Genomic DNA, 18319 nt, shown 5'->3' with positions numbered 1-18319 from the left:
AAATACAACTTTACTTAGAAAAAAATTCATTCATTTTTAAGACTTTATATGCCTTAGTCGCTGAAGTATTTTTCCTGTAAAATGAATTAAAAATGAGTAATATTTCAAAATATGTCAATAAGTGCTGTGAAAAAAGCCATTTATATTTTTAATTCTAATTAACTCAGGTATTTTCTACTCATTGTAATTTATAATAATAAAAGCACTTCTCCAGTTCTATATTTTGCCTGATTGTTAAAAATGATTTTGAGGTTATTAACTTAAACCAGTATTCTATTCACTCCACCAATTTCTGAACCATTTACAAGTTTTTAAAAAAGTACTTTTTCCTTATTGCAAAGGCAATATGACACTTAGTTCATGAGATAGGCTATCAGACATAAATGTTATACGTGAAACATATTTTCCCCTGCGATATTGCTCTCTTTGTACTGCGTTTATTCTGGTTTATATAAATTTGAAACACTGAACAGAAGTGGAAATCAAATTTAACCAATACAGAATAAGGCCAAAAAAAATGTACACTCTGCCTATATCAGTAAGAATATGCCAATTTATAACTTTAAATATTTAATCCTAATCCACTCGCAAACCAAAATCAAGTAAATCTGAATCCACCTTCTATTGCTTTTGGGATTAGAGTTTATATGTTCTAGGATCCTTTCAAAAGTTTCACTTCTCTAAGCACCAAGAAAAAGTTAAAAATTGCAAAACAGGAATATGAAATTGATCTCATTATGTAGTGTGTGGATCATTCTGTTATTTTTTATCTAGTGCCTCAAATAATTTTTTTCTCTCTGTAGAATGTTTCCATAGGAAAGGAAATACACAGGATTAATTCTTCTAATGCTTCTGAGAGCTCTCCCTTGGAAAGCTCTCTCTCCCCTTCCATTTTGCAAGCCTAAACAAGTCCGCTGCTGCTGCTGAGTCAGAACCTCTATTTTTCCCTGATGTGAGAAATCTTTCTCCCTTGAAAATTCATAAAGCTTCGGAAATGTTTAAATTAGAGTCTCCCTGGGGGAAAGGGGCGGGGATGCCGGAATGAATGTGGTGGAGAGAGTCCCACACGCTGCAGTCCTGATGATAGCACATTAAATGTTTTTATGAAACAAGAAGACTTGGAGCTGGCCCAGGGTTACCATGGGAGCTCGCCTCGGAACCCATTCTATGCATATATATGTGTAAATAACCGCACGGAGCCGTGTTATGTGCCAGAGACTTTGTTCCTCGTCACCGAAGTGAAAATGTTTGGTATACAGACGGGGATCCAATGCTTCGTGTTTACCCTACAGAAAACACCTACATGTGGCTGTAGGAAGGTTAGTGACAGCACGCCCCGCAAGCGGCTAAACACAGAAACAAACCCGGAAGGCACTTTCTAGAGCGACGTGGATGGCCCCAAGGCCGGACTTAGGGGGACCGAGGTGCGGGGTGAGCCGCTCAGCGGTTTTAAAGCAGGCAGGGCCCTGACCAGGGAATTTGAGACAGGACACTCGCTTCCCCAACCCCTGGACTCCGCCGGGGTCCCGGGTTGACCTTGGCGAGAGCATATTTCTAGGCGGGCTCGCGGAGGGCGGGGGGACATGGGGGGGGGCCTGTCCGGGCCTCAGTTTCCCCCGCCGGCCAGCCCCACCCTGGGAAGCCCGAGTCAGTGCGGCCGGGCCTCTCGTGACCGAGGGCGGAACGGAGGTGACAGGAAGGAGGCGGGGCGCGCGGGCGCGTGCGACCCGGGAGGGGCCGTTGCCCAGGAACGGTCCGTGCCGCTGGCGCGTGCTCGCCCTGGTGCGTGCGCGCGCCGGGGGCTCCAGACCCCCGTTAGCCAGCCGCCCTCTGCCCTAACCGGCCTTTCCTTTTCTCCGGGCGCGGAAAGGGCTCCGAGGCGACGCGCCGCTCGCTCCCACCCCCACCCCTGGGCCTCCAGGGATCCCGAGCGCGCCCCCGGCTAGATCTGCATATTAATAAGGGGCGGGGCGACGGGGCGCGGCGGCCTCGCGCCCGCGCGTGCCGGGACGCACCGCGGGGGGCGGCGCAATTGTGAGGTGGCGCTGACGCACGTTCCGGGGTTCTTAAGCGGCGAGGGCGGCGGCGGCGGCGGTGCCCGAGCGGGTTTCGGGAGGCGGCCGTGGTCGCCGCGAGGGGTGGTGGGGCCGAAGTCGGTGCCCCCTGGCTCAGTCACGGTGTTCCTCTCTCACTGACTCCCCTCTCCTTCCATCACGGCAGCGCCGCCCCAGCTCCGGCGGCTTCCTAGGCGGGGCAGGGGACGGGGCGCGTCTCTTCCCGCTGCCGCCGGCCTGATAAATGAGGGACTTCGGGTTCGGGGTGCTGCAGACCGCCCCTCTCCGAAGCAGCAGCCCCGGGTCCCTGTTCAGCGGCGAGGCGTACGGTCCCTACGCCGCGGGGTCCGTCACCCCGCTGCCCTCCGCCACGCCCTTCGGCCCGCTCTCGCCGCCACCGTTGCCTGTCACCGGCTTCTCGGAGGCCGCCTCCCCCTTTTCCATCCCCCTCGGCGGCGGCGCGGGCAGCTCGGCCGCTGCCGCTTCCTCTTCCTCCCCGTTCCTGGCGCATCAGCAGACCATGCAGGATGAGCTGCTGCTGGGGCTGACACAGCAGCCGGCGCGGCCGTTCTCGGGGGCGGCGGCCACGGAGAAACTCCCCAACCACCACCCCGGCGGCGGCACGATCGCGGGTGTGACCCACCTCCTCCCCTCCCAGGACTTCAAACCGAGTCTGCACCACCCCTCCTCCTCCTCCGCCTCCTCCTGCTGCTGCTGCCGCACCTCCTCCCCGCAGGACTTCAGTAAGCGGCAGCAGCAGCAGCTGAGCAGCCAGAAGAGGAAAGAGTTCAGCCCTCCCCACCTTCCCCACCCTCCGGACTCGAAGCCGCCGCCGCTCCACTGCCCCAGCCGGTTCAGCCCACCGCCGCCGCCCGGCCCGCTCCTCCAGCCGGCGCCGCTCGTCCAGCGCCAGCAGCAGCAGCAACAGCAGTCGCAGCAGTTCAGCCTCCCGCACCCGCAGCACCTCCCGCGGCAAGACTTCACCCCGCGGCAGCGTCCGGCCGACCTGTCCCCGCTCCAGCAGCTCCCGCCCTCGCCGTCCGCAGCCCCGCGGCGCCGCCACGGAGGCTCGGGCAGCCCTCGCAAGACCCCGGCCGCGGGCGAGGGCAGCGCTGCCGAGCCCCCCAATGCGGGCTTGGCCCCCTCGACGCCGCCGGTGAACCCTGCGCCGGGCTCCATGGAGTCCCCCAACCACCCTCTGCTCAACAGTCCCAGTAACCTCCTGCCCGGCGGGGCGCTCGGCGCGGGCGCCTTCAGCAGCCTGCAGAGCCCGGACCTTCCGCACCCGGGCGGCGGCGGTGGCGGGGGCGGAGGGCCCCCCGGAGGCGGAGGGGGAGGCGGCTCCGCGTCGCCGCCGCCGCTGCCCGGGTTCGGCACCCCCTGGTCGGTACAGACCGCGTCGCCGCCGCCCCAGCCTCAGCAGCCGCCGCCGCCCCAGCCCCAGCAGCCGCCGCCGCCCCAGCAGCCGCCGCCGCCGCAGCCGCAGCCGCCCGGATCGTCGGCCGCCACCCCGGGCGGCGGCAGTGGCGGCGGCGGCTCGCTCAGCGCCATGCCGCCGCCCAGCCCCGACTCAGAGAACGGCTTCTACCCCGGGCTGCCGTCGTCCATGAACCCGGCGTTCTTTCCGAGCTTCTCGCCTGTGTCGCCGCACGGCTGCGCGGGGCTCAGCGTGCCGGCGAGCGGCGGCGGCGGTGGCGGCTTTGGCGGCCCCTTCTCCGCGACCGCGGTGCCCCCGCCGCCGCCCGCCATGAATTTACCTCAGCAGCAGCCCCCACCGCCCGCGGCGCCGCAGCAGCCGCAGAGCCGGAGGTCGCCCGTCAGCCCGCAGCTCCAGCAGCAGCACCAGGCGGCGGCCGCCGCCTTCCTGCAGCAGAGGAACTCCTACAACCACCACCAGGTACGGCGGGCGGCGGCCTGGCCGCGCCGCGGGGCCGGGAGTCTGCGGGCGGGGGCAGTGGCGGCGGCGGGGAGGCCAGGGACCCGGGCTCGGCCACGACCATTCGCTCAAGTCATAGTGGGACTGGGAGGACGGACAACGGTGACAGGTCCGGGGACGCCAGTCCCGGCGGGGCGGGTGATCAGTGGCCACCGTGGGCCGTGGGGGTTCAGGAGACGGGTTCGCGCTGGAAGCCGGCGCTGGCCGGGCGCCCCCTCGAACGCCCCAGCTCGGCGGTGGGGCCTGGGGCAGGGAGGAATGGCGCCCGGGCCGCGGGCAGACGGCTCTCCCCGGCCCTCGTAGCCGACGTACCCCGGGCTCTGCCGGGGGGCTGGGGGGACTGGCCTGAAGGGCCGCTGTCCTGGGCCTCCGGTGCGGGGCGGGGCGGCAGGGACGGCGCGGGGCCCGGGGGCCTCGGAATATCGGCCGTGGGAAGTGAACTTGGGCAGGAGGAAAATGATTGCTGGAGACGGTGAGTGCAGGGAGCCCGTGACTCTTCCCTGCCGTCCAATAAGGGAAGGGCGGAAAGGCTTTTTGTCTTTAGAGTTTGTTTCATTCTCAATTGGTCAGCCTGGGATCTCGCTGCGAAGCCGCACTGGCGCGGCGGGCCGTCGGGCCGCTTCCAACGCCCCCTGGGTCAACCTGCCGGCTGCGCAGCGCCTGGGCCGCCGCCGACTCGGGAGAGAGCGGCCGCGCTCTTGGGGCCCTACCCGGTTCCGACGCCGGCCGCGTCCTCGGGCTGTCAGAGGATTGAAAAGAGAAACTGTTAGTGATGGCTCGGTTGGTTAAAACAGAGACGCCCATCGATTGTTTTCGTTTCTGTGATTTTTAATGTTTGGATATTATTTTGTGGGTTTTAAGACGAAACTAAACTTCAATCTGGGATTAGTGTGTTTCCTTCTTGTAGACTTTGGTACATTTTTTGGTTGCCTTAACCATTTGTAAGGGAATTATGGGGTGTGTGTATTTTAAGTAGGTGATATTGTGAAATAATGCCGGGCAGGATTTTTATTTGTCCAGGTCCTTTTTGATTCATGATCTTTGTTATGCCCTCAATACAATTTTTTGGGTGACTACTTGGTTAGCTGACATTGAAGGTGTCTTTTTTTTGTAAATCTAGTCAGCATTTATTATAGCAATCGTTGTGTTTAAGTCTATTCTCGTGATTAAGAATTGACAGAGAAGCAAAACATGACCTTAACCAGTGCTTACTGAACTCATATAACTTTTTTAGTTGACCACAGTTTTTAAGGGTTAACCTTTTAAAAAGTGAATACTATCTAAATTAACCAGAGTAACAGTTAGCAATTTATCTAAATTAGCAAAAGTAACAATTAACAGTTTTTGTCAAATCACTGGTTTTTCCCTTCTGAGAAAAGAGAATGTGGCCTATAATGGTTGAAAATACAGGCTTTTGAAATAATGTTCTGCTTTTCCTTGATTTGCATAATTTTGAGTAAGTATCTCAGGGTCTTCATTTTTTAACTGGAAACTTGCCACAGAAGATTATCCATAGGTAATTTTGTCTTCTTAAAGTCATGATATAGAACATTAGAAGGACAGACAGCGTAATCCATATTTAACTGTAATCTGCTTTTGGACAAAAGATAGGTCTCTCCATGGAGTGTAAGAGGTCACACAGCTTTCATATGGAACTTCAGATCAATGAAAGAGAACTTTGAACACTGAATCATTTAGTAAGGAAAGTAGGGCCTCAAGAATGGAGTGATTCCTCCATAGCCCCCTAGTTATGCTTTTAAACTATGTGGAGGGGGAAAGAGTAGTATATATTCATGATTATGTTAGCATTTGAAAGTTTTGAAAAATTGGTACTATAGATCAGAGTTTTGTTTTTTTAACTGTCTTTTAAGAGACAGGTTTAATTTTAAGAGTGCTGTATTTATTTTTAGTAACTGCATAGTCCATACTTCTTTGGCTGTATTTGAGTAGCAAATTATTAATGTCTAAACCTATTTACAGGACAATTACTAGCAATTAATACCTCTTTAAAAAATTCTCAAACTGCAGTTATAGCCTTTTGGGAGATTTTCCATTCTTTGATGATTTAACGTTCTTGCCATAGGTTTTAGGTTGGAATATAATTTACTTTTGAAAATGAATGAACTTAACAGAGACTTGAATGGAGACTTGTATGAAAATCTCTGCTAGAATAATCAAAGCATATAGCTGTTTATTGGTAGTATATCTCAGTGGATCCACCTATGGGTAACATCAGATAATTGCTTTGGAGTTCATGGATAATTAAATGAACTAAAAAAAAAACACTTTAAAAGACACTATACTAAAACTGGAATAAAATACCTTAAACATTGAATAAACAATGCAGAAAAATGACATAATTCCTATACTGTCTTTATCCCCAAAGGCATTTTTAGTTCATGCAAGAAAGTAACACCAAATGTTACCATCATCCACTTTTGTAGTGGCACAACTTGTTTTGAAAACCTAAAGTCTAAATATTTCACTCATATCAGTGGGATATTTTAATCAATGAAGACCATATTTTTAGTTGTGTGACTATCATAATGTGGTTGCTTTAAGATCACAACATAGGTTATATCTTTTAAGGGTCTTCAAGTTAATTTATTATAAAAGTATGTATTTTTTCTTCATATTTATCATTTTTACAGTTCTCTTGGAGGGGGAAAAAGTAACTACATGGTCTATTTTATTGTCATGAAATACCATTATATTTATAGTAGACAAGAAGATGAAAACTTGCCCAGCATCAAATATGATTTCATATGGCAAGGTCTCCAGCCTATTACTTTTTGTAAGCTAGTTAAGATATATTATTTTGCCTTTATATATTTCATTTTTTTAAGATCATGTAAGTACTTAGCTTAGGACTAAAATTTGAATTTGAGTTATAAACTCTTTAAATACCCACAGTCTAAATGGATGTGTTTTCCCCAGCCTCTTCTGAAACAGTCTCCTTGGAGCAACCATCAGAGCGGTGGCTGGGGCACTGGAAGTATGTCCTGGGGAGCAATGCATGGCAGAGATCATCGTAGAACTGGAAACATGGGAATTCCAGGAACTATGAATCAGATATCTCCATTGAAGAAACCGTTTTCTGGTAATGTCATAGCACCACCGAAATTTACTCGCTCTACTCCATCACTGACTCCAAAATCTTGGATTGAAGATAATGTGTTCAGAACAGACAACAATAGTAATACACTCTTACCCTTACAGGTAAGAATGGTATGTAAATGGCCTTATTTCTAATGTTAATTTTTCGAAATAGGAAGTTGGGTGGTGGTGATAGTAGTAGCAGTAATGTAGTAAAATTAACAGATTTTTAAAAATAAAGTTCTAGTTTTAAGCACATAATTTAATTAACAAAGGGTAAAAGAACTATACAGAGAAAGTTGAGAATGCAAAAAATTCTCTAAACACACAATGGAAAATGAGCTTAGTAAAATGTAGAAAAACCTGTTTTATTTCTTAAATACATGTTGAAGCTTTTAATTGGTAGCTCTTTAAGAATGCTTGAGTTTATTAGTCCTTAAAATAGGCTACCAAAATTTGTCCTATAATCTAGCTAAGCTAAAATGTTCTGTAATTGTAATTGTTCATAGGTTTGACTATGATCAGCTGTATACATGTTAGAATATACTTAGTACAGCTGTGATTATGGCAAAATAATATTAGAGCTTTTTGCATATAATTCAAATTTGTATTCACTGGTTCAGTGATTATTTTTTTCTAAATGGGGTCTAATAGTTATGATGATTAGATTTTTTTTCCCTCAGGCCTTTTAATGCTTTGTTGAATATTTTGTTGAGGTTCCCTTATGGCTATTTCAAGTGAGATTTCTTCCCTTTTTTTCCCCCCCTAAAACCTTTAGAGGATGGAACAAAACTTTAACATAGAAAGAACTTTGTTTTTTGTTTTTTTCTTTTTTGTGGGGAAGTGGGTATGGGGGAAAGAACTGCTCATTTCTGATGAAAACTTCTATGCTATTGAAGGTGAGATCTAGTTTGCAGTTGCCAGCTTGGGGCTCAGATTCACTCCAAGATAGTTGGTGCACTGCAGCCGGAACATCCAGAATAGACCAGGTAGGCTGCACAGTGTATGTTTTTCAGGATTTTGGTTAGGAATTTAGTATTTACATTATGAGTAGGATTTATTATTTACTTTCCAATTATACCTATTTAAACTTATGTTAGAGGGTAGTAAAGCAATTTATATTTACGGATCACCTGATTTAAGGTATTTAATAAAAATCATTTATTTTCAAATTTAAAAGTAATTTTGGAAAAAGGAATTAATTATATACCCAAGAGCACCTACTTTAAACATCAGTCAAACTAAACATATTTCATCTCCTTTCAGAATTATATGCAGTTAGGTACAAAATATGTTTACTTAACATTCAGCTTTACATTTTATCAGTGTTTTACAAAAGTTAGTAAATTTTTATCATGAAATCTGCTACATTTATTCTCAGATATATTTCTTAAAAAGCTGTCTTTGTTCACTGTTTTCACTTTTATAAAAAAAACTTTATGACATAGTATTTTATTCTAAATTTTATTACTGCTCTTATATCCTGTGTCCTTCTAAATAATCAGTTTCCTGTGGAGCAACCGTTAGGCAAAAAGCTTGGAGTCTTTCTTACTGTGGACTGAATTTGAATGCATATTGGGTACCAGGTGATGAGGTTTATTACAGGATATAGAAAACTCAGTATCTTATATATGAGAAGTCTTAATTAAAGAGCTGAAGTTTGAGTGAATATAGACTTTACATTGTGTGAGTTATGTAAATGGAGCTGTTATCCATAGCTAAGGCTCTTCCTTGGTTAATTTATCAATACGAGATGATTTTACAAGTAAGATTGTATAAGCAGATTCATAATATATTTGTAAATAGCATTTTAATCTAGAGGGTTAGCAGTAACTTTGATAATCAGTCACTAGTAGTTGTTTTAGACAAGAACTATCTATTTACCAAAGTAGTCCTGCCAGGGTCTTCACTTAGACTGAGTTGTTATCTCATGTAATTTGCAATTTTTTGTCTTGTTAATGTAAGTTAACTATTTATTTCTACTCTCTTCTCTACTCTGGCCCAATTAAGCTGTATTAGTGAGGTTTTTTATGTAGCACTTTTATATTGTTCAAATCGAATACATAAATGGCTACGAGATAGTATGTTAGGAGAGGAAAATTATTTTTATTATTTTGAAAATGGCAAGGAAAATGTTTCCAGAGAGAAAGAGGCCTAATTATTCTAAGTGTGCAGGCAGAAACAATATACATATATAAGAGAGATATGTATCCATGGAGATGAAAGAAGACCAATTAGCTGGCATAAAGAGTCCATGGGGTGGGGGCAGGTGTTGAAAAATTAGGTTATTGGGATGGTTTCAGTTGGGAGAGTGCTGGCACGTAGATAGAGGTGGTAATGAAAGGGAAGCTTCCAAACCTGGCTCCGGTGCTGCCACCAGACAGGGGCTCTAGCCCTCCCACTTTGACTTCAGTCAAAGCCACTGTGCTTTTACCTGTTGTATAACCTAGGGTTTTAGGTAAATTCATTTTAGGAAAAAAGAATTTTGGTACTTAAAGATAAATTTATTTAGTAAACTGCTGAGATATTGGCATTCCTTATGGACTCTTGAGCAGAGGTATGATGTAATGAAGTGGAAGACAGTAGTGGAAAAAAAATAGTGGAAAGTGAACTGAACTGGAAGGAAAGGAGGTCTCAGACCTGGAAACCTGGATCTTCTTCCTCTTCCTTTCACAGTTTTTATGACTTTGAATAGCATAGATTTATAGGCTTTCATCTCTTTGGGTCATAGTTTCCTTATCTATAAAAGGAGGACCTTGAACTAGGTCATGTAAGGCCTTTTCAGACAGCTCTTATTCTTTCTCTGATCTGCCTTGGCCATTACTTTTCCTCCCTGCTCCCCAACACCCATGCCTTTATTTTTAGAATACAAGCAGCCTGGTTTCTGAGGGGAAAGAGTCTAAGGCACAGGTCTAAGGCAATGGAGGTAGCATATGACCTTCCAGCTAGACTTAAAAGTAATGTCATTGTCTCCTTTAAGTACCCTAAGGGTACTTAAACATAATTTGTTCTGTGTTTCCATCTTTCCATAAAAGGTTGAGGTATTTGAAGTTGAGGCTCTTAAAAATACAGCAGCAGCTACAAACTGGAATTGGTATCTTAAGCCATTGAGTAGTTTCTCATTATTTGGCAAAATTAAAATTATAGAAATTACTTAATCACTTAAATATCTGAGGAGATTATTTTTTATTTCTAACCTTTTGTCATCATATACAACCTTGTAATAATGAATTTTTGTTAACAAGTGCATTATTTTAAAACATTTAACTTTTTATTTCCTTTAGTCTCAAACTGATTAGGCCTAGAATATACTAAATTCTAGAACTGAAGTCTTAATTCTTATACCTGGATTCTTCAGGTATACCCGTATCAAGAGCTAAATATGTAATTTAATTCAATGAATAGGAAAGAGATTGTTTTGTAGGTTGGTTTTATTTCAGTGGTATATAAAATTTTGGATGGCGTTTCTTTTTTTAAATAACCTATTTTTTTAATGGAAAAGCTTGAAATTTAAAACTTTTTTAAAGCAAATATAAGTTTTTATGCACATTTCTGACTTTAAAATGATTATTAGATATTTCTATTTATTTCTTTAAGGCTAAGAATTACTTTAAGGTGTTATTAGCTAGTTACTCTTGCAAGAAGTCTTACTCAAGTATGAATTTGAAATTAAATTAAAATGGGATTTTTAGCCAGGCGCAGTAGCACATGCCTCTAGTCCCATCTACTCAGGAGGCAAGAAGATCACTTGAGCCCGGGAGTTTGAGTCTAGCCTGGGCAATATAGCAAGATCTCATCTCAAAAACAAAATTTAAAAAGGAATTTTAAGTGAGATGTTAAAATTACCATATATTTATTCATTAATACCTGAATATTTTAAATCAAAGAGTAAATATCCTTTTTACTGAAGTTATTATTACTTACAAGTTTATATAGGGCATATCAGTTCACTGTAAACAAAGTAACATCATACAACCCTAATACATTGTAAAGTCTATAAATGAGTGTTGGCCTGTCCTTTTCCTGGGACCTTATTCAATATATTCAACTCTAGATTTTTGTTCTTATAGTAGTTCAAGTTTTGCTCAAGTTTACAGTGCTTTAGCATGTCATATACACTATCTTGAATTAATTGAAGGTATCTCCCACCAATCTTTATATCCAAGCTATTATGAAAATGTGATATGATAATTTGAAGATCCCTCAGAAAAATATATTATTTGAGTCTTTATTCACTTTACACACACACACAGACACACACACAAAAACCCAGTATATAGTAGCAGACTGAGGCCAATTTTCTACCTAATAAAACATTCCTTAAATTGTGGTTCTTAAACCAGATGAACTTTAGAGGCCTTGGTAGTCATCAAACTGTTACCTCCTGAAAATGAAAGAGAATGGGCTCTTGTATACATGCTTAAGTAATGGAAGGTAATGGATGTTTTGTTTTTGTTTTCTATCCTGGGTTTAGTTCTTTAATTGTACTTGAAATATGTCTTACTTGTCTTTCTATTTTCTTTAATCCTTGTGGGTACCAGAATAGCTTTGGCCATTGTTTGCCTTTTAAAAACTTCAAAAACTTTTTTTCTGAGGATAACTGTCACAGCACTTTGTTGATATTCAGAATAAATAAAGGACGTTCAAGAAATATATGTTCATTCTGTATGTGTTAGTGTTTTAATTATACTATCCATTGCCTTTGGAAAGGTATTGGATGAGTAAGGGGTATCTGTGTGGCACAACTAGAGAATGATATGAGAGTTTATGAGATTGAGTGCTATATTATGTAGTAAAACAGTAGCACATCATCTGCTGCTAATTCAGTGTGGTACGTAACCTTGTGTAATGAGGACTGTATAATCAGTATTTATTTAAAATTGGAGTCAGTATTAGCACTACTTTGTTTTTAAAAAGTAAAAATTGGAGAACTAAACACAAACATTAAAAAGTACAATAAAAGTTAATCTTTCTCCTTAGGCAGAACAATACATGTTCAAGCATCTGGTATAAGTATATCATTAAATGTGAGAATATAGGGTTTTTCTATGATCTTTCTCTTTTTTCTTTGGGATAATACTTCATTTTCAAGAGGAAAAGTTTGTACTTGGCCACTTCTTTTGAAATAAAACAGGGTTTTAAATATATCACAGCAAAAACAAAGTAATAATATCTTTTTAACAAGTTCCATTGTAATTAAGCTTGAGTTCCCTTTGTCATACTAATTCTAACATTGTGCATTACTGACCTCTTTATTTTTCAGTGTTTATATAACGTTTTCTTAGGTCATCTTCTTCAAGATTAGAGTTACTTTGTTCTTTTCTGTGTTTTTCAATCTTTCTTTGAAGCTCCCATTAGTGTTTGTGGCAAATGTCTGGGTTTAAGAAAAATAATAAAATAAATATTAGAATGCAACAGGTTATGCCTTTTCCACCAATGTATTCTAATAGTTTTTTCTTGTTTGTTATTGTGGGATTCTGTAATCTCAGTTTCTGAAAGCCCATTTTAGTTGATTCTTTGCCATAGTTTTCATATTTTAAAATAGGTTGGCTATAAACTTTTCCTCATAGAGATTCTTATTTTTGTGAAATATGTAATTGTTTCAAATAACCATGTTGTAATAAATATAAGTTATATGGATGTGGTTTTCCATATTTACTAATGCTAATCAGTATTGGTATATTCCTGAGTACTTTAAAATTGCCTTAGGACTTCAATTTGGTTTTTAAACCAATGGAAGTTTGCATGAACACAAATTTTTCTATCTTTATTTCAGAAGAAAGTGAGTGTTTTATAACAGATTTGTTTCTGGTTTTTAAGAAGTCATATTTTAATACCCACTATTTATTTAATGGTATTGTCTGTATCTTTTGCACATGAAACCGGTAGGTTTCATTAAATTAAAAAAGTGATTTTGAGATGTCATGAGCTCTTTGCTTGCTCAAGGCTGTTTTCCGTTTGTTGCCCTAAAAATCACATGGAATGTAGCTGATGCTTAATGAAGTATAACTATGCTAATAGTTTTAAAATAGCTTTGCTATTTTCTTTCCTGAAGTAGGAGTTTATGATCAAGTACTTGACAGAAAAAAGGAAAATAAAGGACCTTATAAGTGGGCAGCTCACTGTTTCAGTTGGACATAGACATTCAAACTAACATTATTATATTAATGCATGCAGCTTTTTTGAGTAACAGTTCTCAGTTGATTATATGGTAATCACAGGTTGGTTCTGTTCAAAATCATCAGCTTTCTAAAAAGATATCCCTGAACTGTAACATTTTCTTTGCAAGGATTTAGGGTAAGATATAAAATATTTTGAAGTATTTATAATATACCATAAGAACCTACATGCTCCAGCATAGCTTCTGTAGGGATTTTTTGGTTTTTTTTTTTTTTAGTTAATTTTATGAACATTAATTTTTATCATGACAGCTTATATTTTATAATTCTATTTTAAATACATCTGGGGACTTTGACTATAATATTAATAGTACTTAATCTTCCATTGGGTGGTTGGAAATTTAGATTGATACCAAGGCCACATTAATATGTGATACTTGTCTCAGGTTAGTCAGTTAACATTTGACTACCTATTCCATTGAGGATTCTGAGAAGGCTTTATAGTCCTTTATAATTACCATTTAAAAAGTATAGTCTTTGCCCTCACAGAACTCATACGTTTTTACAAAGTTTTTATGATAGAGATAAAGTAGTATTCATTGCAACAGACATTTGAAAGCTGGTTGTATTCTATAATCAGAAGTTCCCTAGCCTTAATTTAGACGTTTAGTGGGAGAGATAGGAAAACCAACAAATATAGCTATGAACACAGTACAATGAAAGCACAGAAGATGGAACTATTTGGATAGATTCCTAAAATTGTATGTCATTTCTGCCCAAAAGCCATCCGCTTTTCTATTCCAGTTTTATTTCATTTATTATATAATACTTTGAGTCTTTTTCTTTTCTGTAATTTTTTAAAGGGATTTTAAGCATCGTATAGTCTGATGTAGTTATTTTCTAGAAGTTGGAACCAGATCCTAATGAAGTTCAATGACTTCAGTTCAAGAAACTGAGTGCTGCTTAAAATGTGATCTCCAGGCCAGCAGCATCAGTATCACCTGGGATCTCGTTAGAAATAGAGATTCTCAGGTACCACTCCAAACCCACTGAGTCCAACTTTGTTGATGCATCTGAGCAAGCTGTGTGTTTAAGCAGCCTTCCAGATGATTCGAAAGCATGCTTAAGTTTGGGAACCACTGTTACATAGCTCATTGATTCTTTGTGCCTCCATCACCAGTCAAGGTCACCGTTAAAGTGAACAGCTGCTATTGATGGGTGTATTTTACCTGGATGGGGGGTGGTTTGAGTAAAAATCAGTGGGGAAGGGCTGACTGATATAGTTAATTGGTGAGAAAGCTGGAATAAGAGCCTCCAGCCTGGCATGCTTTCTGCCATTCAGTATTACTTTTCACTGTTTTTAATTCCTTGACAGCAATTTGTTTAGTCTACAGTACTGATCTGGCCTCCATAGCTTTTATAACCCTAATTTAAATATCAAAGTAGAGTGGATAAGTAAAATTATTCTTAGGAAAGCTTTTTATGTTTTTCCTCAGCTTCCAGAAGAACTGGTTCTGAATCTTCTTTGGATTGTGGACCTCTGTGGAAAACTGATGAAAGCTGTAACTTTTCTTCAGGAAAAAAATAATGTATACAGTAGCCCCCCCCCCTTTCTGTGGGGTATATTCCAAGGCCCTCAGTGGATGCCTGAAACTGTGTATTGTGCCGAGCTCTATATAGACTATATTTGTTCCTATACATACATACCTATGATAAAGTTTAATTTATAAATTAGATACAATAAGTGATTAACAGCAGTGACTAATAATAAAATAGAACAATTCTAACTAATTAATTACAAGGTACTATAATAAAAGTTAGGTAAATCTGGTCTCTCTCTTTCAGAATATCTTACTGTACTATACCACAGATAACTGAAACCCCAGAAAGCGAAACTGTGGAAAAGGTTGGGGAGTAGGGGTGCGTACTGTACACCCATATATAGTATGTTGTAGATAATCATAGAGACTCCTGGTCTTTCTTGAAGCTCCTGGACCATGAACCCAGGTTGAGTGCCTTATTTTGATTTCTGAGGGGACTTTTTTTTCCTCACTTAATTTTATGATTCTTCCCTTTCCATTTTCTGTGGTAATCATTTTTTGAGTTTAAAGTGGCCTATCCAGCCTCCCCCACATACACATACATATGCACATGTGCACGCGCACATACACACACACTTAAATGGGTGAAGGAGTGTTTTGGGAAAAGACTCTCAGGTTGTTTGTAGGGCATGAGCCAGAGCTTGCTATGGAAGTTCCTTATATATTAATATATTCTTTCATGTACATTGAGTATTTGTTGAACAGAATATAGTGTAAATTCATGGGCATTAAAAAAATCAAATTCCTTCTAGTGACCAAGCTGAACATTCAGCAGGTAAGACTCCTGACAACACAAGACTGAGACTGGTGAAGTAGGAAACTTACTAAGAAGAGTATACTTTAATCCCTCCCTCCTCCACCTGTCTATTTTGCAGGGGAGTAGGGGAAGAGAGGGTTTAGAAATGCATAAACAAATATGGGAGAGTGAGATTTGCATATAAATATTCTAGGCATCAGCCTTTATTCTGATATTAGTATCTCATACTTTCGATTTTTACAGTATGTTTATACATTCATGATATGAAATTCAAACTATTAAGTTAAATAACATGCAATGTTTGATAGATGTTTAAAGTATGGTGCAATTATGGAATTCTTTGCCCCAAAATATTTATTTTCCAGGTGCCAGTGTCTGTCTTCCTAAATATGTGAGAAAAGTTTAGAAGTTAAATAAACAACTAAAAATGCTTTGTGTGTGTATAATGTTTTAGGAATATTTATAGAGAATGATAATAGGAATTATTTTGCTTTATTGCATTAATACTGCCAATAAAATTAGATGATGTTTAATATAAAATTTTGGAGATAAATGTATTGAAAATATTATCCTCCGATACAAGTGATATTGTAGCTTATGAAATCCTTAGTTATTGGTATTTTCTTGGGATACAAATTGATTAGTAATATTAACCAGGTAACCTATTTTATGTAAGAGAATTTAGATAGTATTTTTATAATTGCTTTTTGAAAAAGATTTATAGTTTTGTTTTTTTTTTTTTCCTGCTCTTCCAGGATCGAAGTAGAATGTATGACAGTTTGAATATGCACTCTTTGGAAAATTCTCTTATTGATATTATGAGAGCAGAGCATGATCCTCTTAAGGGTAGGTGACTTTTTAAAAAATTATATACCAATTAGTCTGCTTTTCTTATCAGTTTTTATATGAAAATGAATAATAAGTAGCACCTATATCAACTATAAAATTCTGTTATACATTTATTAATAAGAACCTTTGTTTTAATGCAATGTCATAATTTTTCCTTTGTTGCTTAATGTGAAACCACCTCATAATTTAAGAAAAATCCACTATTTAGCAATATGCTGCAGTTCACCAGAGGATGAAGAATTAATCTAAAAATGTACACTAGTCAGTTTTCTAGAATTCTTTCAAGTACAGACATACTAAAATGTATTCCCTAGAATACTTGCAGTCACAATTTACAGTGATTCCAAGCTAGAATTGTCCTAGGTTAACCTTTTTCCTCATTTTTCTTCTATGTCATATCGTAGGATTTTGAAAGGGGGGGAATATTTTATAGTGGCTTCTTTGAAGTAAAGAACAGTTCTTCATAAAAGTTGGAACAAATTGGGAAAAATAATCACCCCACTGATCTTACAGTAGCAGTCTTCACTGATCATTTATAGTTATCTGAAGAAATTGATTAATATACTTGTTTTTATTTTCTGTACATATTTCATGTGTAAAATGAAAAAAGGAATTATTTTATTGTCTTTATGCAATATATCTTTATACAACATATTTCATTACCTATTATATCAGTGGTGAAAACTGTCAAGTTGAGTCATAAGAGATATTAGTTATCGATTGCTATATAATAAATTATCTCAAAATCTAGCAGCTTAAAACAACAGTATGTGTTTATTATCTTATACAGTTTCTGTGGGTCAGAAATTTAGGAGCAGCTTAACTGTTTGGTTCTGGCTCAAAATCTCTCATTGAATTAAAATCATGGATTGCTTTGTAAACTTTCTATATTTTTAATTCTATAAAGCCAAGTAAGAATTCTCTTATAAGAGTTAGCCTAAAAACTCTGAAACTTCAGTGTTGGCAGAAAGGTGGTGGTATGGGGCTAAGTTGATAATACTGACCAAATAGCTAAGCATTTTGTTCTGTTGCTGGATTTTGCTTGTAGAAGAGTCTCTGTCTTTCTAATTCCTTTATTTTAAGGAGCTTGAGATGCTAAGGGGGTTATTAGTGGTGGTTGGTGATGTCTGCCAATGGTAATTCTTCATGCAAACTAATAAAGTATACTTTGGGTTTTGAGTTTATTTTTTTTGTTTGTTTGTTTTGGGGTTTTTTGCTTCCATCCAAAATTTAGCTTAGTTTTCTTTTTTTAGTATCTGTATAAAAGGGTCTTATTCACTTTTCTGGTGGCAGGTCCAGTGATGTTTGTCTTAGATCCACTGTTTAAGAATAGAAGCCAGCAGTTTATGATTAAGAATTCCCCTCTATTTATCTCCTTGACTTCTTAAGAAGGAAAATTCTTAGAAACTGTAATACAAGATAAAGTCAAGATTATTAACTATTACCAGTAGATAATGAAAAGTTTTTCATTATTTCTCTCAGTCTTTTTAAAAAAGGCTTTTTGAAGATGTTAGAGAAAATATTCATTGCTGCACTATTAATTATCTTAGTTTTTCTTTTTTGTAGTGTGAATTATAGTAAAAGTGGAGGGAAATTAGAAAGAGGACCTTGAACAGGAAATGGAAGCAGAATAAAGCTAAGAGTAATTTAATAATTTTTTAAAAATCTCAAGTGAATTCAAAATTCTTTTGTTAGAAAAATTATCTTTGGCTATGGGAGGGGGAAAACCATACCCACCACCTTTGTCACATGGTGACAAATCTCTGTTTCTAATTGGAGTATTTTATGTTCCACATGTTTTACAGCAAGGAATTAAAAGGAGAAAAAAAATTCATTTGAAAAACCTTCTCTACATAGAAAAAATAAACAAAACTGATACTGTAGTGAATCACTATCATAGTCCTATT

At 40.3% G+C, this 18319-nt stretch overlaps 1 protein-coding gene across 7 annotated transcripts in view; it reads left to right on the top strand.

Annotated features, from left to right (window-relative positions):
* Window positions 1-2272: 2272 nt before the first annotated feature.
* The window catches only part of CPEB2 (cytoplasmic polyadenylation element binding protein 2), a 61439-nt gene continuing 45392 nt past the window's right edge, over window positions 2273-18319 (top strand). For 2 of the 7 annotated variants that reach the window (XM_069494129.1, XM_069494127.1), the window contains exons 1-4: window positions 2273-3951; window positions 6928-7209; window positions 7986-8075; window positions 16319-16409. In XM_069494129.1, the coding sequence (XP_069350230.1) occupies window positions 2299-3951; window positions 6928-7209; window positions 7986-8075; window positions 16319-16409 (2116 nt within the window). In that variant the 5' untranslated portion in view covers window positions 2273-2298. Of the gene's footprint in view, window positions 3952-6927; window positions 7219-7985; window positions 8076-16318; window positions 16410-18319 lie in introns of all 7 variants that reach the window. The other 5 variants (XM_069494132.1, XM_069494130.1, XM_069494133.1 and 2 more) reach the window with 3 other exon arrangements.

The sequence above is a fragment of the Eulemur rufifrons genome, chromosome 19, assembly GCF_041146395.1.
Source record: "Eulemur rufifrons isolate Redbay chromosome 19, OSU_ERuf_1, whole genome shotgun sequence".
NCBI classification, from domain to species: Eukaryota; Metazoa; Chordata; class Mammalia; order Primates; family Lemuridae; genus Eulemur; species Eulemur rufifrons.
This window is presented reverse-complemented; position numbering and strand designations above follow the sequence as displayed.